This window comes from Schistocerca serialis, chromosome 2, assembly GCF_023864345.2.
Source record: "Schistocerca serialis cubense isolate TAMUIC-IGC-003099 chromosome 2, iqSchSeri2.2, whole genome shotgun sequence".
Lineage (NCBI taxonomy): Eukaryota > Metazoa > Arthropoda > Insecta > Orthoptera > Acrididae > Schistocerca > Schistocerca serialis.
In genome coordinates this window covers 221,609,999-221,632,848 of record NC_064639.1, presented here as the reverse complement: position 1 = coordinate 221,632,848, position 22,850 = coordinate 221,609,999, and the positions used below count along the sequence as shown (strand labels likewise).

The 22,850-nt window shown below is 39.1% G+C and overlaps 1 protein-coding gene across 1 annotated transcript in view; it reads right to left on the bottom strand.

Annotated features, from left to right (window-relative positions):
- Window positions 1–22,850, bottom strand: part of LOC126456966 (cullin-associated NEDD8-dissociated protein 1) — a 158,835-nt gene that overhangs the window by 6,162 nt on the left and 129,823 nt on the right. The window contains exons 19-21 of the mRNA XM_050092903.1: window positions 10,594–10,782; window positions 8,071–8,314; window positions 7,182–7,328 (exon numbers count right to left, since the gene is read on the bottom strand). Of these exons, the coding sequence (XP_049948860.1) occupies window positions 7,182–7,328; window positions 8,071–8,314; window positions 10,594–10,782 (580 nt within the window). The remainder of the gene's footprint in view (window positions 1–7,181; window positions 7,329–8,070; window positions 8,315–10,593; window positions 10,783–22,850) is intronic.

Genomic DNA, 22,850 nt, shown 5'->3' with positions numbered 1-22,850 from the left:
TGTTAGAAATAGGTTCGTTTCAGCAGTTGCCAGAGAGCGCAGATAATAGGTGACACCGCGCTTGGGTGGCTATCGTGACGTAGGAAGCCCGTATGTACGTACGTGTAAAACATTGAAAGATCATATATTATGTCATTCAAGGAACAAGACATCAGAAGATACTGCAAGAGCACCGGAATTTTGTGAACCATATTAAAATGTGCACATTTAAAGTGCATACTTAAAGGGCACATTCGAATGTCCAGATTCCCAATGAAGCAGACCTCGACCTGATATTAAGCTTTTCAGTGTGGTTTTCGAGATGTAAATTTTCTTGGAGCACCAGTACTGTATTATATCATGTTTGGTTCTTTATTATGCCATAATGCCATACGTGCAAGAAAATGAAAACGTGTACTTGAAATGCAGTGAACAGTTGAAACTAGCCAGTACTGTGGAATTAAACATTTTGTTTCGAATACAATGACTCCCTCTGCAGAAAAGGTTAACAAAAGTCAAATCTCTTTATCAAACAGACAAAAATAACTTCATTGTTCCGCAAGGCGATTAACGCCTGACTGTAAGGTGAAAATTAAATAAAATCTGAAACTAATGACATATTTAAGCCTTCCGTAATTATGTGAATGTGTTTTAATTCACTTGAGAGCTCCCAGCCACAGATATCCGTTTTGTTTTCATTTGACATGAGCGTAAATGAAGGGGAAACACCAAAATCACTAAATGTATACACGGGTCACGTGGAGACTATCCACTAAAACTCAGACTGCTCTGCGCATCAGCCCCGGACCTACGACATTTGCGAACCGGGTCAATACTAAAAAAAATAAATCGAATTTTCAAAATACGTTCATCCTGTGGCTGACATCCTTCTGAAAAGTCTGAAACATAAAACATACGTGTTCGAGGAAATGTAAGACATATTATTTGGTCTCAAGTATGCCAAAGTGCAGTGCCACGACTATTCATAAAGCATTTTTCTACCGCACGTCCAAACTATATTCAGGAGTGTGGAAATTGAAATGTCCTGTGGTGGCTCTCCTCCTCCCACTCGACCGGTTTGACAGCCGGCCCCTCTTTAAAAAAAAATCTCACAATTAATAGGCGGATGGGATTCTTTGTAATCGAGAGAACAAGAACTCTTCAGAAAATCTGAACTCTTTATTGCCTATTAGTTAATAACTTGCTGTTTTGTGTGACATAAAATTAAATATAGGATATATAAAACCAATACTGACATGAGTTAAGCAAGAAATTATACATTTCTTCAAACATTACCTCCTAGCATTTTTTTCTCTCTAATCTTGCTACAGCTTTATATGGTGTGCTTTCTTTTCTGCAAAAGGATCTATTACCTCAAAGTTCGTCAATGTTCTGCTACATGAAAAATCAAAATGTCGTTACCTAATACTGAAAAAGCTGTTAATACAAATAATACCCAAGACTGGTGTGGTTTCTCGATCTGATTACGTCTATTTTGTCCCTGTGTACTAGATAAAACAAAATAGGCCTTTCTAATATGGCAGCAATTTTGTAACACGCCAAATAAACGAGACTGTTTTGGCAAAAATGGCCATTTTTATAACACGAAAGAATATAATCCACAAAGTACCAATATCAAATGCCTATTAGGCCTACTACAAGCAAAAAGCTTTATGTTAGGAAATAGTTTCATATTTCATTCATACGCACCAGCTTCTCAAGCATGAGATCGAAAAGTAGTATTACGAAATTTTTATATAAATTTGGACTCGTCTTTTTCTTCCATTATTTGTGTGATGTCCCCGTTTCTTCTGCTTCCTCGTTGTAACAAACAATCTTGTCATCACCAATTCTGTAGCTATTGCTGCCACTGTCAAAATTTGTTCGCCGATTAACTTCACTAACCCTACCAGATCACAGGTTTAGTTATCCCGTGATTATTTTCCGGTTAGGCGTTATTACACGTTCAAACAACACGTTTTCCGCGTTACTTCCAGAATAGAACTTACGCGGCTGCTAGCCGGGGACTGTACTACTGGTCCTTGCTAGTGTAGCGATCTGGCCAAAAATTTTCTGTCAAAATTTCATTTTCTTGGATACACCTGGAAGATACGTAATCTTTCTCACCTGTTATACCTGTCAGTCATTTATTTCCATTCTGGTAGTCTGAATCTATGGATTTCGCTAGTAATTATAACAATGCTGGTCATTCGCAAACCCAATCAACCACATAATCAGACAGCGATTGGCATTCATCAGTTCGGCTTTATTCCCTCAGCTCGTATAGCCCCATCCCCTTTTGTCTGCGGAAAGTTTATTTCTAGATGTGACGAGGATTCTCCTGACACAGACATCATGTACACTATGCATGCATTCAAGAGTCAACTTATGATTCATTCAGATATCACCTTAAAATGTGTTCCAAAATGTTCAAAAACTAAGACAGAAGTGTTTCAAAATCATATGAATAATCGATAGACAAACGTGTGCTGGATGCTATGTGCTTTGTGAAACAAGTTTTTTTCCTCAAGAATATGAATTCCGCGCCCCCTTTTCCCGGTAGAGTGGAGGCAATTTGTTGTTATGAAGCACTGCACAGTCTTCCTAAAGCCTTTGACACATTTTCAATTGGCAGACGCTTACAAGAGCACTGTGTGTTGTCGTTGTATATGGTGCATTTCCTTTGCAATTTCAATTATTTTCGTTTTTTTCTCTCGTTTATGTTGTATTGTTGAAGCATTATTCTGCAGTAGTGGGCTACAGTAATATCCTTTGTTAGAGTATCGGTTCTTACTAGTCAAAATTACAAAAATCTAACTGAAAACTAAAACAACGAAAAATTCCCAGAATTCTAAAAATATCCCGGTTTTCTCCCGGATGAAAAAAATTCCCAGGTTTTTCCCGGATCTCCCGGTTGTCCCGGGTCGTATACACCCTGATAGTAGTCTGTGGCATAAAGCGAGAGACTTCTTTGTTTCAAGAATATGGCGACTGCCCTGGAAACGGAGGACTGTCTGTACAGACACTTGGCCTGGAAGACGTAGCAGATAACTCTGCAGAAGTTACGTATACGACATGGGACAAAAATAAACTCATTAAGAAAACTGTTGCCTTTGACTGTTTCATTGATGAACTTAGTAAATGGTCAGTGAAAGCAGTAACACACCAGTATCTGAAGAAATTGCAACAACAGCACATTGCAGAAGTGAAAGGGTGTGTAAAGGCTGAAGAACTATATTTAGTACTTCACTGTGATTTTGCTGAGAACTAGTCTTAATTCTCCCACAAGAAGTACAAGAGTATCATTGGAGTAATGACCAGGTTTCCATTTTTACAGAAGTGACATATTTTCACATCGAGATCACAAGCATTGCAGTTACAAGTAATGACTCAGCACATGCTTTGCCAGTAATGCACAAAATTCTAGCACATGCTTTGCCAGTAATGCACAAAATTCTTAACTGTAAACATGGGCAGAGAAGATCATCTTTATTTCTGATGGTGCTCCTAGTCATTTTAAAAATCGTTACCAGCTGTTTGAATTGAGTAAGTCACTTGTGCCACCTGACTGGGTATACATTGCTACTGGTCATGGGAAGGGGCCTTGTGATGGTATAGGAGGCCCCCTGAAGCACCATGCTACAAAACATAATCTTTTCAGACCAAATACAGATGCGACTCAGAATGCTGAGGATTTCACGAGAGTCGTGAAATCTTAAATATCCACAGCCCTCATTCTTTTGTCCAACAAAGAAACCCAAGAATTCTGTGAGCAGAAAAAAGAATGGGTCCAAACAAAGTACTCCTGTGAAAGGAATTCAGAAGAAACATTTTTGGACTCAAAGTGATGGGCGAACTCATATTGCACGTGTGTTAAAGAGCAAGAAAGAAGAAATTTCGTTCGTTCAGCCAACACCTCAGAAGCAGCACGCTAATATTCAGATTCACAACCTGAGAAGGGGGATGTTTGTAGCGTGTGTGTATGACTGACTGGTGGATTGCAGAGATTATTGACACCAGTTATCAGTTAAATAAAATTGTAGTGAACTTTACGCTGCCACATCGACCAGCTGCTGGATACAGGTTTTCAGCTGAAAGACAGCAACCATACCATCAGTGCTCATTTCCTGTTCACAATGTTTTTAAGACTGTAAGTTCTCAAGTTCCTATTGCTTCAACAGGAAGACATCACTCTATATTAAATGAAGATACTGAAGCAGTGGACACATTTTTAGTTCATTGACTGGTTAATTCCAGTGCAAAACGTAGTGCACAGAGTTGTATAAATTGAAGCCTATAAGTCTTTGGACCTTTCACATACATTTTGGAACCATTTAAAATACTTGAAAATGAGTTTCTTACTCATCTTTCAAAACTAAAATTATGTTAAATAAGGCTAGGCTTTGATTTTTATGAGCCTGTTATGTGATAATGCGGTAGTGAAACAGGTTTTATGTATGGCAAAAATTTCAACTGTTTATAAAACCTGTTCAACCTAAAAGAGTAAGCTCTCCTTTTCAGGGAATGTAGAACTATATAGTACTAATCAACAGAAAAAAACAATCAAAATTTTATGGATTGGCATTAAAAAAAAAAAACCTTTACCATAAAGTATAAAATAAGTTCAGAATGCTATAGTGAAAGAACTTTGACAGGTAAGTCTCAATGGAGGATTTCTTTGTAATCACAAAGCAATTATCTTTCAAATAAAAAAAGCCAACAAAATATCTAGAACTGTTCCAAGAAGCAAAATGTAGTGTGAGGAGGGCTATGCGAGAGGTGTTCAATGAATTCGAAAGTAAAGTTCTAGGTACTGACTTGGCACAAAATCCTAAGAAATTTGGTCTTATGTCAAAGCGGTAGGTGGATCAAAACAAAATGTCCAGATACTCTGTGACCAAAATGGTACTGAAACAGAGGATGACAGACTAAAGGCCAAAATACTAAATGTCTTTTTCCAAAGCTGTTTCACAGAGGAAGACTGCACCGTAGTTCCTTCTCTAGATTGTTGCACAGATGACAAAATGGTGGATTCGAAATAGATGACAGAGGGATAGAAAAACAATTAAAATCACTCAAAAGAGGAAAGGCCGCTGGACCTGATGGGATACCAGTTCAATTTTACACAGAGTACGCGAAAGAACTTGCCCCCCTTCTTGCAGCGGTTTACTGTAGGTCTCTAGAAGAGCATAGCGTTCCAGAAGATTGGAAAAGGGCACAGGTCATCCCCGTTTTCAAAAAGGGACGTCGAACAGATGTGCAGAACTATAGACCTATATCTCTAACGTCGATCAGTTGCAGAATTTTGGAACACGTATTACGTTCCAGTATAATGACTTTTCTGGAGACTAGAAATCTACTCTGTAGGAATTAGCATGGATTTCGAAAAAGACGGTTGTGTGAAACCCAGCTCGCGCTATTCGTCCCAGGTAGATACCTTGTTTCTTGACTTCCGCAAGACGTTTGATACAGCTTCTCACAGTCGTTTAATGAAAAAAGTAAGAGCATATGGACTATCAGACCAATTGTGTGATTGCATTGAAGACTTCCTAGATAACAGAACGCAGCATGTCATTCTCAATGGAGAGAAGTTTTCCGAATTAAGATAGATTTCAGGTGTGCCGCAGGGGAGTGTCGTATGACCGTTGCTATTCACAGTATACATAAATGACCTTGTGGATAACATCGGACTGAGGCTTTTTGTGGATGATGCTGTAGTACATTGAGAGGTTGTAACAATGGAAAATTGTACTGAAATGCAGAAGGATCTGCAACGAATTGACGCATGGTTCACGGAATGGCAATTGAATCTTAATGTAGACAAGCGTAATATGCTGCGAATACATAGAAAGAAAGATCCCTTATCGTTTAGCTACAATATACCAGACCAGCAACTGGAAGCAGTTAATCCTATAAATTATCTGGGAGTAGGCGTTAGGAGTGATTTAAAATGGAATGACCATATAAAATTAATCGTCGGTAAAGCAGATGTCTGACAGATTCATTGTTAGAATCGTAAGGAAATGCAGCCCGAAAACAAAGGAAGTAGGTTACAGTACACTTGTTTGAATACTGCTCACCGGTGTGGGATCTGTACCAGATAGGGTTGATAGAAGTGATAGAGAAGGTCCAACGGAGAACAGTGCGCTTCATTACAGAATCATTTACTAATCGTGAAAGCGTTACAGAGATGATAGATAAACTCCAGTGGAAGATTCTGCAAGAGACACACTCAGCAGCTCGGTACAAGCTTTTGTTGAAGTTTCGAGAACATACCTTCACCGAGCAGTCAAGCAGTATATTGCTCCCTGCTACGAATATCTCGCGAAGAGACCATGAGGATAAAATCAGAGAGATTAGAGCCCACACAGAGGCATACCGACAATCTTTCTTTCCATGAACAATACGAGACTGGAATAGAAGGGAGAACCGATAGAGGTACTCAAGGTACCCTCCGCCACACACCATCAGGTGGCTTGCGGAGTATGGATGTAGATGTAGATACAGCATTTTAAAATTTTTTTCCAAAATTTGCGCCTTCAAAATGGTATATGTAGTGTCATCTTTGGAGGGCTGTATCTCGAAGCAACAAAAAAATACGTGTTCCTTACTTAGTCCTTGATTTTAACATATGCTAAATTCAATAACATTCGAGACTATGAAGGTAAGATTTTTTCCTGATTTATATGGACTATGTTGAAACAAAATTTCACAGATGCATATAATTTGTAAGAAGTATTTCTCCTGTCACATCTGCACTGCGCACACACTCCACAAAACTGCCACAGATATCACACTAGTCACTGTCTGGTGATGCCGCCTCGTGGAAAGACTCATGGGAGGTCCTACAACAACCCTCTGCCAACGCAGCATTACAATTCCGGTTATTTCTTGGTACCCCCCCCCCCCCCATATAACTGCCAACTTCAAAGGGCAATTTTGTTGAAAAATAACGTAATTTAGATTTAAAAAACTATCTCAGTTAGGCCATCATGCAAGCAATTGCACAATGTAAGCGGAACTTACTTTTTTACTGTTTATAAATAGCAGGCAATGTGACAAAGGAAAAAGATATAAGTACACTATTGACATTTTAACTCTAGTATCACTTTCCACAAAATACTTACATTTTGATGAAATATGCTTCCAGTATTAAAAACAACATTATGCAACAATGTTACAATTAATTTTAAATTCCATACCTGCATCAGGAACAGTAAGTAAGGAAGAGACAGCTCGCATTGCTGACCGTTTCAGTTCATCTTGCTTCTCATACTCCTGTTTAACAGAATTTGCTTTAACTTTCATTGTGCAGGTATTCCGCAGTGGCTCTATCAAACGTTCCAACCCTTAAAATGTGGGAAAGTAAAATTAAACAGAAACAGTTTACACAAACAATAAGACTGAATAGGTATACTTTCATTGTAACTGAACTGCTAGAAGTACTGATAGTACTATAATGCTTACAAATAATAACACTGAGGCAAATGTAATATTTACACATGAGAAATGAAGAACTACCATTATTATGAGCAAGACAGCATATTCATTGCAGCAACAATCACTATGGAGGTGGTAGTGATGGGGGTCAGAACAGGTGGGAGGGACTGAGAGAGAGGAGGGGGCAGGATAGGGTGAGAAGAGAGAAGGGAAGGGAGGAATGCAAGAAAGGGGGACGGAGGGAGGGGGGTGGGGGTAGGATAGGGTGAGAAGGTGTGACGCACAACAGGAGGATAGGGCAAGATGGTGCATTGCACAGTAGAGAGATGCAAGATCGGGTGGGGCGAGAGGCAAGATCGAGCAGGGAGGGAGGCAAGATAGGGTGGGAAGAGAAGTGGAAGGTGGAGGGACAGGAAAGGAGAGAGTAGGGAGATGGGAAAAAAAGAATACAGAATGAGGCAGAAGAGGACAAAAGAGATCCGACAACAGCACAGGAAGATAAATTCTGATGAAACAATTTCCTGTCTGAACTAACATTAACGAAAACTTCAAGTAACCTTTCCACAACCAAAGTGTGTTTAAGAGAACAGATCAGTTTTAACTGTGTTACAGAAAACCTTAGTCAGTATAAGTATGATATTCAGTACTTACTTTGTAGAACTGCAGTAGGACAAAGTTGCGCTAACCGGGCAACCATTAAATAAGTAAGCATTTTTATATCGTAATGATCTTTCAATCCATTTTCCACATGGTTTAAAAACTCAAAAATGTCAAGTCTGTCAAGACAAGAGTCAAGAAGAGTGTACATGCATTCAAATGCTGCTTTTCTGATGTCTAGTCCATCATCAACAGTATGTTTAAAAGGCCCCATCTCCACTTCTCGAATCAGTTCTTTCTGTTTTACACAAATGGAAACAATTAATTAGGAACAGGGTTGTTACAATAAAAATTTTACTGATCATACAACCACAGTAGAAAGACATTTCTTTTGCTGATTACATTTCCCTAGTTGAAGGCAAGGATAGTACTGCCACATATCTGACAACATTAAACTTGACAGTCAATGGGAACACCTGCATTCTGATGTCATATGTTGTGTTTAAGATCCCCTCCCCCATAGCCTATGTCACACACGGCATAAGCAAAACCCAATGCCCTGTTTCAGTATGTGATTTGCAGCACAACAGAAGGAGTGGTTGCTTGTTTTATCATCAGATAATTGGAACCATCTTTTCCTGACAACACTGCTTCCAAATACTGTGACTAGGTAAGGTTCTGAAACAATGCAACAAAATTAATCTACAACAATTTACTTCAAGCTGCAACCCATTTTTGTATACAGCACAATTTTACCTCTTTCTCGAAGCCTAATGTTGTGATGGTACATCACATAAATGGACATTTGGAGAAAGGAAAAAGAAGTTTTTGTTATGCAACATGTGAACCATAAATTATCTAAAGACTAAGTACGTCTGCGCAGTGCATAACAAATAGTAAAGAATGTAAATTATTATTATCAAATATTGATGTAATTAATAACGAACCACTTTTTGTATAATCTCTGTGTAACATAGGCCTTGAAGGTCATAGACAATGCTTTGACTGAACTCACTGTCCTGTTTATGTTTCGTCTAGAGGTAGGCCACCATTGTAGCGCTGGATGATAATGTTAGTTTTTTCTGTATTTTTGCAAAGTATAATAGAAATTGTTATTAGAAAGTGTGTATTATTGACTTAGTTGTCACCTCTCATGGTCACAACCATTAATTCTCATTAACCAAGTTTTTTCATAAGTTCGAGCTGCGGGGAGCTCTTCTTCCCTAGCAGCATTTGGTGGGCCATTATGCTGACTATCTTTTATAATTAATAATTAATGTTATAATATTAAATGTAAATGTGAGAGACTTCTTAATTTTGATCTTTCATTAATTTCATAGTGAGAGATTTCATTCACTAAAATTCACAGCACTGAATGAGTTCAGCATCTTGCATTTTGGTCACTTAATGGCAGATGAGATTCTCTCCAGTTTTGCCTTGCAAATAATGAACAAGAAATATTGAAAATCGTTCCATTCAATAAGCTCCGCAATATCTCAGTTCATCTTTGTTAAATTTGGTACATAAATAACCAGTAGCCCCCGAGACCTATATTAATAATTACAGTTTGGATAAGAAAACGTACATTTTCTTTTCTAAATGGCAGCGCTCACGCAAACCATCTATTAGAAGGCGGTGAATCGCGCGTTGTGTTTAAAAAATATTATATCGTACGTACTTCGCGGCAGCCAATGTCTGTACGAGTGTTATCGCGGTATACATTAATTAAGTCTCATGCTAGCTCAAAATATTTAAAGACACCCAACCAAAATCATAAAATATAATTATAAAAATAAAAAATATATAATTATCCCATGATAAGTGGCCGCATATATAACTATACCGTGATGTGTGTATATTTAATTATCACTTTTTCACGCTCCCTCTAACTTTTAATTCTATCATTTTACATTTGGTTCCTCAATTTTTTAAATCATTTAAAAACAAAATATATTAAGTAATGAAGATTCATAAATAACCATCGCAAAAACCTATATCACGGAGCTTTCACTAAATGGCCTGATTAGAAGCTGTATTACAAGTAATCTGATTGAGTGGAATTACAGGTGAATTAAGTAAGGTAATTACTTTGAGAAATGTAGCAACCAGCAACATTGTATATACCTGTTTATGCAAAGACATTTCACACTTTCACTCCTCTTCAATTGGCATTAATAAATTCGCCTCTTTATCAACACAATATTTTTATCAATTACATTTTGAATGCTGCAGCTGTGGCATTAACACGTCAACTTCAACGATGCACTACCAGATATTTTAGTGATATTCATACAATGTACACATAAAAGATCTTATCACTAAATTAGAATTTTCTGATAAATTTTCATCAATTTTCTTAACTTCCAATTTAATTTCAACTATGCTTCAATACATTGCTTACTCTGAATTTAAAAATCAAATCCTTGTTGTGTGAACATGTTGTTTATTTATTGTTATTCTACTGACAAAACTGTTCCATGTTGGGCTAGACCAACTTCGGTGTTTAAATTAAAAACATAACAGAACAACAAGAAACAAACTGTCCACATGAATAAATTTGAAAGCATATTTACTTACACGGACTTTTGTTTCACTGTACAACTGTGGTAAAACAGTATCCAACAGATCTCTGACTAGAATAGGCTTGTTGTGTGCAGCTGAATTAAATGCTACTAGAGCAACTCTGCGAACATTCAAATCGGGATCCTGAAGAGTGCTCAGGAATTGTCCAATGGATTGCCTCAGTAAAGGATCAATTGCTTGGGGCTGAAAGTACACAAATTAATCAACATTCAACTAAATAATTTCTCTTCCCTCAGGAAACTGAGGAATTAAAATTCATAATAACTATAGTAAATTGGAGCAAGTAAAGTAATACAACATTTGTTATAGCTATAAATATTTTAATAATGGAGAGGTGAATACACATTCATGCCAACAGCCAAGATCTGTATATGTACAGAAATTCAGGTAATGGATTCACTAATATGAAATCTTCATATAAAGTTTTCTTATTAACATCATCACAGCTTCTTTTGTTACAGGATAAACATACAACAGTTAACAAATACCATTTCATCTGAAGTGACTAGTGACTAGTAACCCCCCCATTTACACACAACACAAGACATGGAATAAAGTAGTTTTCAACCAAAGTAAGCATTAAAATATGTGTGTCTCAACTGAAATGTATTTTACAATTCAGTTCACCTATACTTAATTCAATATACTCCACCCACAATGTTTGAAACAATATAATAATAGCTTGTATGACCAAAAATAAAGCACGTACAACTTCTGATTTCTGGGCAGACGTGCACATTCCTCAGTTTCAAGTGAAACATAGATCATGTGAAACTTTAACACTGCCAAGTATTTCATAAGATTCACTTCAGGACAACCCCTAAACACCTTTGCCATACCCCTGTCAGCCAAGAGAGTTGCTTTCGACTTCTGTCGTATCGAGCTCTGTAACCAACTCAAATGTATTTACTTCAAAGACTTGTAGTGACTCAACATTTCTGTGGCCGTAATTGAATATTAAATGAAACTATGTTCAAAACTATTAAGGGCTTTCATGGCTAGTTGTTGACGTATTTCTTGCTGGCTTCTGTCTTGGAATCTTTGATCAACACTAAAAATTTCTCTACAAGTTTCAACAGCACAACTGCAGCCATTATCAAAGGCTGACCCTACATTGCGGTGGACTGGAACAGACAACAACAACTACTACGGATCATATGTATCAGTTATGCCAACATCTGACAGCTTTTCCCTGGTCATTACTGCTGCGAGTCTCCCAAAGTAACAAGCGACGTTTTTTCACTGCAGCATAGGAATCAAGGCTCTGTTTACCACAAGGCTTTAATCTTTCTTATTGAAATTATTGTCATGATTGTGAATTTCTATTGTTTCCTTGAACAAGTCAGCAGAGTCACTGTTCTCTGCACCAAGAACTTCTGTGTCAGCAAATTCTGATCATGCGGTCGGTCTCACATAGCATGTGCTCTGCCACAGTCAATTTCTCCATCTGCCCCAAAATGCAATACCATTTATATTCAGTGATCCTGCTACTAATATATCATCCAGCCATTCAGACAGACTTTTCCATTGTAGAAAACATATTTCCAACATTGCATGTGGGCATCTTTCATCCTTTGCCAATCTGAGATGCCCTTTGATCATCTCGGTTGCTTTGTAAATAGTTGTTAGGCCATGTTAGAGCAATATACAGAAAATTATGTCTGTCACCAATTGATGTATGTTAGAGAGCACATACCAGACATTTCTTCCTCCAAAGTGTCACTTCACTGAGAGTTAAGTTTCAGATCACTTCTTATGCAACTGGTGTGGAACCCATTGTTCCTCAGAACACTTCCCAGATGTTGCATCTTGTGTACAAGCTGCTGCAGCTCACATATGAGTATATTTTTCTGACTTGCGGTGTGATTTGACAGTTTGCGCAGGTATTCGTCAATGTATGGCAATTTACGAAACACACTGTGGCCAAGGTTTTCACCATTCCTCGTAACCAGCATAACAAGAAAGGGTAGCTGTTACTCCTGTTTCACATCCATAGCAAATTTCATGTTTGCATGGAGACTGTTCAGATATCTTAGGAAATCACCGAGATGTTTTTCACCATGGCTCCCTGCACAAGTGTCATCGATATAAATGTATCATCTCATAAGGTTACAATCTGCCAAACCCAGTGCCTGTCTTTTCAAATGCCCCTTGAAGAAACTGGTAACCACTGGACTAAATTGACTACCTGTGGCCACATTTTCAAGCTTTGTTTTTGAGTCATCTGCCTTTGGTTGGTTTGATGCGGCCCACCACAAATTTCTCTCCTGTGCCAACCTCTTCATCTCAAAGTAGCACTTGCAACCTACATCCTCAATTATTTGCTGATGTATTACAAGTTCTGTTTTCTTCTAAAGATTTTTACCCTCCACAGCTCCCTTTAGTACCACGGAAGCTATTCCCTGATTTCTTAACAGATGTCCTGCCATCCTGTCCTTTATAATTCCCAGTGTTTTACATATCCTGTACTTTCTACTTGCCAGTGTATCCATATATTTCTTTCCTCACCTACACCTAATTTTCAACATTCTTCTGTAGCACCACATCTCAAATGCTTCAATTTTCTTCTTTCCCTGCGGTTCATAGAAATCGCCATTCCACTAAGTGGCTTGTGGTATGACATGCATGGAAGATTTTTGTTATGTCCTGCAAGAAAAGTGAACCTATTTGCTCCACACTGTCGCTGAGAAGCACTTTGGTGAACAAAGAAATAACATCAAATCTTATCACTACATCATTTTGTCCTACTTTCTTCAGTTTCTCAATGAAATGTCTTGTGTCCCTTATGTAGGTGTTCGTCTTTTCCACATGCAGCTGAAGTAGAGGGGTCAAGTGTTTTGCCAGTTTATACATTGGTGAGCCACGAGCACTTGTGATCAGTTGCACCTACACATCATATTTATGGATTTTTGGTAACCCGTGCAACACAGGTTCCTCTCTAGCTCTGGGTGGATGATGCACCAATTAAGTAAGCAGGCAGTACCAATATGCTCTTGTCAACGTTAATGGTCTCAATAGTTTGTAATTCTTCTCTCTTCAGGTTGCAAGCTGGTGGTTTGGCCTGATGTAGTATTGTGGCAGTTTCACTGTGTATTTCCTAAGCTTTTTCATGAGGAAGCTTCTGGATGACCGCATTGGCGTTGGTAATGGTATCCTCCAAAGGTAAAATTCAGAGGATGACAATCAAATTCCCTGATTTTGGAAGGACAGACAATTCCTCTAGGGTCAGTGGCAGTTTACTTATGCTGGCCATTGTGTGTGACATGTTGGGAATTGATTTAACAATATGCTTTCCACATTTTACACACTTTCTCTTCTCTCACTTGGTGCAGCAGTTGAGTTTGTCCTGCATCCTTCTGTGAGTGATGCTGTCAATTTTATCCTAGTTGTCTCAATGCACATTGCCACTGAGTTGACAGAAAAAGCTGTGCATCAGTTTTTGTCAAGTTTTTCTTGGTTTGATGAATTTCCCACCCCCACCCTGCTGTAGTTACAAACTGCTTGAATGGTTGATATGATCACTTCACTGCAAACTGTGATAAAAATCTAAGAGGACTTTCTTCTTCCGTTGACGGTACAATCCTGGAATTTCCTCCCAGTAGAGGTACAGTACAAATTTGTTGAGACTTTCATGGCCAATTGTTGACATATTACCTGCTGACTTCCGTCTCAACATCTTCGGCCAATGTTTGTTTAATGATTTTTCCTAATGTTTCACCAATGTGAGTAGCAGGCATTGTCAAAGGTTTACCCACCACTGCAAACGGAGGGATGAAGTCAAGCCCGCAGCCACCAGTAATTGTATGTAACTGAAACCCTACCACCTCAGCTATATGGGTACCAGAAGTCCATAAAGATTATGTATCATTAAGACCAATCGTAAAAGTTCCTGGCTCAGTGATGAACAAACTGGTCCAACACTTGGCCTCTGCTTCAGCTGTACTTACAAAAAGCCAACATACACATAAAGAACATGGAACATTTTTATTGAGAAGCTGAAAAACCTACAACTCTGACCAATTATGCCCTGCTGGGCTTCGACAGTGTCTTTGTCTATCACAGTGGCATTCAATGAATTTCTGGAGATTACTGGTCCATTTTTCTGAAGGACATCAAGTTCTTTGATGTATGTCTTAACATGTGCTATTGAATGTAGAGTGATGATTTCTACGAACAGCTGGAACACGTCATCATGGTTAGTCCATTTAAATCACGTGGTCGCCAATTTCGCCATGGAGCACTTCAAAAGACAGGCGTGGACTATGCAGCTTGTAAACCTAAGGTGTGGTAAAAGTATGTCGATGAAATAGTCTTCATGTGGAACTATGGTGATAAACAACTCAATGACTTCCTAAGAAATGTGAACAGACCCATACCAACATAAAATTTGCTGTGGATATAAAAACGGACCAACAGCTATCCTTTCTAAATGTGCTGGTTATAAGGAATAGTGAGAATCTGGGCGACATGGTATAAGGAAAACTGACAACATGGCCAATAGACTGTCAAATCATCACCTGAGCCAGGAAAGGAATAATTAATATGCTCATAACACGACATGAATATGTGAACCACAGAACAACAGACATGAGATGCAACACCTGGAATGCATTCTGAGGAGCAATGGGCACTCCACCAGCTGTGTAAGATGTGTCACTAAACCCAACCCTCAGCAAAGTGACACACTGGAAGAAGAATTGTTGGGTACGGCCTTTCTGTCATAGATCCACAGAATGTAGGACAGAACTGGCCACATATTGTGCAAACACTGCATAAAGATGATTTACAAAGTGACCAAGAAGATCAAAGAGTTTCTGAAATCAGTAAAGGACAAAGTAGAACCATTCACAATGTTCGGAATACTGCATGCCGTGTACATGTGGAAAAGTATGTCGGAATGACTGGGTCAACCATCAATACCGCAATTATAGTGAGCAGAATCAAAAAAGACCAGGAACGGCCCTAGAACTTGAGGACAATGAATGGTGGTGGTGGTGGTGGTGATTTGTGGTTTCATGGCATGTAGTGGATGTCAACAGTCATTTGTTTGTTTTGAAAGCTAGTGGTTGCTCGTAGACAGTAGTCCGGTCAGCCAGGCAGCTGCCACCAGCCTACCAACACCAACAAGAGGGAAATAACCAATTTTGGGATGCTTTATGAGTTCCTAACTAGGAGAAGATTACATTGTTTCACCTGTGAGCTTTGGTAGTTTAGTTTTTGAATTTCTGCATGTTAATTTAATATCCATTAGACACAATTCATGCGTTTCTATTTGTGTAGAAAAGTATTATTTAGTCTCATCTGTGTGCTTTGGTAGTTTAGTTTTTCAATATCTGCATGTTAATCTAATTTGTTACATTCCATCCTGGATTTTCTGTTGTTTGATTTTATTAATCTAATTTATTATACAGTTCTCTCATTTTCGTAATCATCTACAGTAGACTTCTGCAGCGCATGTCGATGTTGTTTGGTTTGTTTGTGTAGTGTAGTTTTCCATCATCTTTAGTATGGATAGGAACTGATTGCTACCTGTGGATGCGAGCTGAGTTGGTGACACTTCACTCTCAACTCCAGACTGTGTTGGCTTCAGTTACACAGCTTGAGGCTGCAGTGGACAGACGTAACTGTTTGGGACTGGCCATGGGAATCCAATGGACATCCAGCATGACCCACAAATCTGCCGACTGGTCCGCACCATTGGCCAGCCCAATTACTGCTCACATTAAGGTTGACCCCTCACCGGTGGTAGAGTGGGAGGTCATCTCAGGGCATGGCAGACTGCAAAAGGGGGGGGGGGGGCTGAATGTTAAGTCTCCTCCGTTGGTCTGACAGTTTCCAGGTGCTATCCGTGGTTGACAATGTCCCTCAGCCCAATACAGTCGTTTGTCCTGTATCAGAGGAAACCTCTCAGCCTGCAAGATCCCGGCAGTCACAGAGGGTGGTATTACTGTGAGCTGGCAGCTCCAATGTTAGGCACGTTATGGGGCCCCTTAGGGACATGACTGTCAAAGAGGGGAAGATAGGCACTGTGCACTCCGTGTGTGTACCAAGTGGAGTCATTACAGACTTGCCATGGGTCCCTCTGCATGTCATGAAGAGCACAGGGTGCAACCAATTGCAGGTGATAGCTCAAGTTGGTACCAATGTGTGTCACTTTGGATCAAAATAGATTCTCTCTGGCTTCGAGTGGCTATCTGAAGTAGTAAAGGCTGCCTGTCTTGCTTGTAAGACAAAAGCAGAGCTCACTATTTGCAGCCTAGGCGACATGACTGATTGTGGACCTCTGGTACAGAGCCATGTGGAGGGCCTCAATCAGAGGCTCAGATGGTTCTGCAAGTGTGTAGGCCACACATTCCTCAACTTGCGCCATAGGTTGGTGGGGTTTCGGGTTCCACTAAATAGGTCAGGAGACCATTACATGCAGCAGGCGGCTGGCTACACGAGTAGCAGGGGCTGTGTGGCATGGACTGGATGCTCTTATGTTAAAAGGGTCTCAGGAAAACGTAAAAAGGGCTTCAGTCTCAATGGGTGAAGGGCACACACAGGAAGAATGTAGATGTAGGAATAACAGTTGTAAATTGTTGTAGCTGTGTTAGGAAAGTACCTGAGCTCCAAATGCTAATAGAAAGCACTATTGCTAATACAGTTATAGGCATGGAAAGTTGGCTAAAGCTGGAGATAAATTCAGCTAAAATTTTTGCAAAGGAACTAATGGTGTTCAGAAAGGACAGACTAAATATAGTTGGTGATGGGAGTGTTTGTTGCTGTTAGTAGTTTATCTTGTAGCAAAACTGTAGTAGATAGTTCCTGTGAGTTAGTATGGGTAGAGGTCATTCTTGGCAACCGAAATAAAATAATAACTGGATCCTGTTACAGACATCCAAGCTCAGATGATACAATTGCTGAAAGGTTCAAGGAAAACTTGAGTCTAATTTCAAACACATACCCCAACTCATACAATTATAGCACTTTAATAACGATAACAAAACCAGCAGCTGTATTTGAATCCAGCATTGTTTATTATTTTTAAAACAGATTACCGCTTTCGACGTCAAATGGCGTCATCTTCTGGCCCCTGCATATGAAAACACAAATAACATGATAGAAGACTATGAGAGCAAAGACAACATTAGTTGTTTATTACTAAAAAGGGATAAATCACATCATAAAATTACATAATTAAAAACAGTATTGTTACCCACATAGAACAAAATTTAGCATCTAACTTACACAGCTTTTTTTTTTTTTTTTTTTTGCAGCAATGACATAACAGACTTGAGCGGAACCCACGTGTACAATGAGTTACACCAGCAAAGAGATTGCAGTCACATATATTCCTCACCATAACAGGTACCAATATGAGATTTAAAAAAATGAAAAAAAAAGAGGAAAGAAACTAATAACATAATACCAAGTGGCCGCAGTGGACAAATGCAACACAAACCTAATGACCAAATTTTCGCTGGAAAATACAAACCCACTGACATACCAAACCCCAAAAAATGTAAACAATGTAAAACATGGTATACAAATAGCCACATGCTCCACTGATAGTACTCTACAGCAACTCATCATGTGTGTGGGTTCCTCTGAACTCTATTATGGCACTTGTCCGTGTGTGTGTGTGTGTGTGTGTGTGTGTGTGTGTGTGTGTGCGCGCGCGCGCGCGCTTTGGGGGGGGGGGGCGGGGGGGCGGCAGTGGAGGTGGTTGTTGGGGATGCAAAGCATATACTAAATTTTGTTTCGTATGGGTAACAATACTATATAGTTATTACGTAATTTTATGATGTGATTTATCCCTTTTTAGCCATAAAATATGACTTATGTTGTCTGTGCTCTCATACTCTTCTATCATGTTATGTATGTTTCCATACACAAGGGCCTGAAGACGACACCATTTGGTGCCTAAACTGGTAGCACGTTTTAAAAAGAATAAACAATGTTGAATTCAAATACAGCTGCTGGTTTTGTTGTTATTACTCTAGTACTTCATATCCAGATGCAATCCCACTTTTCATGATGGATTACTAGAGACTCATACCATTATAGTGGTGGCGACTTCAATTTACCCTCGATAATTTGGCAAAACTACATGTTTAAATCTGGAGGTATGCATAAAACATCATCCAAAATTGTGCTACTCAGTTTTCTCTGAAAATTATTTTGAGCAATTAGTTCATGAGCCCACTCGAATAGTAAACAGTTCTGAGAACACACTTGACCTCATAGCAACAAATAATCCTGAGCTAATAACAAGCATCAAAAAAGACACAGGAATTAGTGGACACAGGTTTGTTGTAGCCAGACTGAATACTGTAACTCCCAAATCAAGCAAAAATAAACAAAAACATATCTATTCAAATTATAAGATAAAAATTTGCACGATGCCTTCCTGAGACACAATCTCCAATCCTTCCAAATTAACTGCGTAAGTGTATACAAGATGTAGTTTGAATTCAAAGAAATAGTATTGACAGCAATTGATAGATTTACACCAAATAAATTAACGAACAACAGATCACAAAACAGGTCAAAACACTGTTGCAAAAACCATGAAAAAAAGCATGCTAAATTTAAACAAATGCAAAATCCCCAAGATTGGCAATCTTTTACAGAAGCTTGAAATTTAGTGTGGACTTCAATTTGAGATGCTTATAACAGTTTCCACAACAAAACTTTGTCTCAAAACCTACCAGAAAATCTACAGAGATTATGGTCGTATGTGAAATATGCTAGAGGCAAGGCAAAATCAATGTCTTCTCTGCCTAAAAGCAATGGAAATATTATTGATGACTGTGCTCCTGAAGCAGAATTACTAAACACAGCCTTCTGAAATTCCTTCACCAAAGAAGATCAAGTAAATATTCCAGCGTTCGAATCAAGAACAGCTGCCAACGTGAGTCACTTGGCAGTAGATATCCTTAGAGTAGTGAAGCAATTTAAATCACTTAATAAAACAAAGTCTTCTGATCCAGACTGTATACCAATTAGGTTCCTTTCAGAGTATGCTGATGCAATAGCTCCATACTTAATCATATTCAACTGCTCACTTGACAGAAGACCCGTGCCCAAAATCTGGAAAGTAGCACACAAACACCAATATTCAAGAAAGGCAATAACAGTAATCCACTAAATTAAAGGCCCATATCATTAAAGTCGATATGCACCTGGATTTTGGAACACATGTTGGTTTGATCATTATGAATTACCTCGAAGAGAACGGTGTATTGCCATACAGTCAACGCGGATTTAAGGAACATCATTCTTGTTAAACAGAACTAGCTCTTCAGACAGAGATTCCCAGAAAGCTTTTGACATCGTACCCCATCAGCAGCTTGTGATCAAACTGCATGCTTACTGAATATCATCCCAGTTATGCAATTGGATTCGTGATTTCCTGTCAAGGGAGATCACTGACGGAAAGACATTGAGTTGAATAAAAGCGATTTCTGGAGTTCCCCATTGTAGTGTTATAGGCCTTCTGCTGTTTCTTATCTTTATAAATGATTTAGAGGACGATTTGGGCAGCTGTCTTCAGTTCTTTGCAGATGATGGTGTTGTTTATAGTCTAGTAAAGCTATCAAAACTAATTACAAAATGATTTAGATAAGAAATCTGTACAGTGTGAAAAAGGAATCCTTTGAACTTCAGTTACACAATAAATCAATCAAATCTAAAGACCAAAAAACTCATTAAAATATCTAGGAATTACAACTGTGAACAACTTAAATTGGAAAGAACACACAGAATATGTTGTGGGGCAGGTGAAGCAAAGACTGCATTTAATTGGCAGAATGCTTAGAAGATGCAACAGATCTACTAAAGAAACTGCCTTCACTATTCTTGTCCATCCCCTTTTGGAGTACTGCCACACAGTGGGATCCTTACCATAAAGGATTAGCTGAGTAGACAGAGAAAGTTCAAAGAAGGGCAGTACCTTTTGTGTTATCGGGAAATACGGGAGAGTGTCATGGATATGATGCAATACTTGGTGTGGAAATCATGCAAACAGAGGCATTTTCCATTGTGGCGAGACCTTGCGGAATGTCAGTTACCATCTTTCTCCTCTAAAAACAGAAATATTTTGTCGACTCCATCCTACATAGGGAGACACAATCATCGTCTTAAAATAAGGGAAATTAATGCGTGCGCAGAAAGATATAGGTGTTCTTCTTTCCGCTTCCTATTCAAGAGTAGAATAACAGAATTAGTGTGAAGGTGGTTCAATGAACCCTCTGCAGCACTTAAGTGTGATTTGGACAGCAGTCAAGTAGATCCAGAATGCTTAACAGCAAGGTCATCAGCACCACTGCATGAATCGTATACGGATGAGCATGGTGAAAATCTATGAAAAAATAACAATAACATCAAAAAACCAAGTTGCATTCACATACAAGAAATGAGAAAACCTCAATTAGGTGAGCATCAGAAAAGCCTTCAATACAAGGAAAACAAAACACAGCAGAATAACTAGAAAAAAATCAAGGACAAAATACCAGTATAGACACAGTTAAAAAGGGGACAGGTGACTTCGATTGGATGGCTCCTTAGAAATAATGGGTGACTGAGCCCATCTGTGACACATTACAATCTCACACCCAATATTTTGGAAAGAATTACGGACTTCTGCATCTACATCTATACTTCACAAGCCACCTGACAGTGTGTGGTGGAGGTTACCTTGAGTACCTCTATCGGTTCTCCCTTCTATTCCAGTCTCGTATTGTTCATGGAAAGAAGGATTGTCGGTATGCCTCTGTGTGGGCTCCAATCTCTCTGATTTTATCCTCATGGTCTCTTCGCAATATAAACATAGGAGGGAACAATATACTGCTTGGTGAAGGTATGTTCTCGAAACTTCAACAAAAGCTTGTACCGAGCTGCTGAGTGTCTCTCTTGCAGAATCTTCCACTGGAGTTTATCTATCATCTCCGTAACGCTTTCGCGATTGCTAAATGATCCTGTAACGAATTGCGCTGCTCTCCGTTGGATCTTCTCTATCTCTTCTATCAACCCTATCTGGTATGGGAGCAGTATTCAAGCAGTGGGCGAACAAGTGTACTGTAACCTACTTCCATTGTTTTCGGATTGCATTTCCTTAGGATTCTTCCAATGAATCTCAGTCTGGGATCTGCTTTACCGACGATTAATTTTATATGGTCATTCCATTTTAAATCATTCATAATGCCTACTCCCAGAATTTATGGAATTAACTGCTTCCAGTTGCTGACCTGCTATATTGTAGCTGAACGATAAGGGATCTTTCTTTCTATGTATTCACAGCACATTACACTTGTCTACATTAAGATTCAATTGTCATACCCTGCACCATGCGCCAATTCGCTGCAGATCCTCCTGCATTTCAGTACAATTTTCCATTGTTACAACCTCTCGATATACCACAGCATCATCTGCAAAAAGCCTCAGTCAACCCCCGACGTTATCCACAAGGTCATTTATGTATATTGTGAATAGCAACGGTCCTATGACACTGCCCTGCGGCACACCCGAAATCACACTTACCTCGGAAGACCTCTCTCCATTGAGAATGACGTGCTGCGTTCTGTTATCCAGGAACTCCTCAATCCAATCACACAATTGGTCTGATAGTACATATGCTCTAACTTCGTTCACTAAATTACTGTGGGGAACTGTATCGAACACCTTGCGGAAGTCAAGAAACATGGCATCTACCTGGAAACCCGTGTCTGTGGCCCTCTGAGTCTCGTGGACGAATAGCGCGAGCTGGCTTTCACACAATCGCCTTTTTCGAAACCCATGCTGATTCCTACAGAGTAGATTTCTAGTCTCCAGAAAAGTCATTATACTCAAACATAATATGTGTCCCAAAATTCTACAACTGATCAACGTTAGAGATCTAGGTCTATAGTTCTGCACATCTGTTCGACATCCCTTCTTGAAAACGGGGATCACCTGTGCCCTTTTCCAATACTTTGGAACGCTTGCTCTTCTAGAGACCTACGGTACACCGCTGCAAGAAGGGGGCAAGTTCCTTTGCGTACTCTGTGTAAAATTGAACTGGTATCCCATCAGGTCCAGCGACCTTTCCCCTTTTGAGTGATTTTAACTGTTTCTCTATCCCTCTGTTGTCTATTTCGATATCTACCATGTTATCATCTGTGCGACAATCTAGAGAAGGAACTACAGTGCAGTCTTCCTCTGTGAAACAGCTTTGGAAAAAGACATTTAGTATTTCAGCCTTTAGTCTGTCATCCTCTTTTTCAGTACCA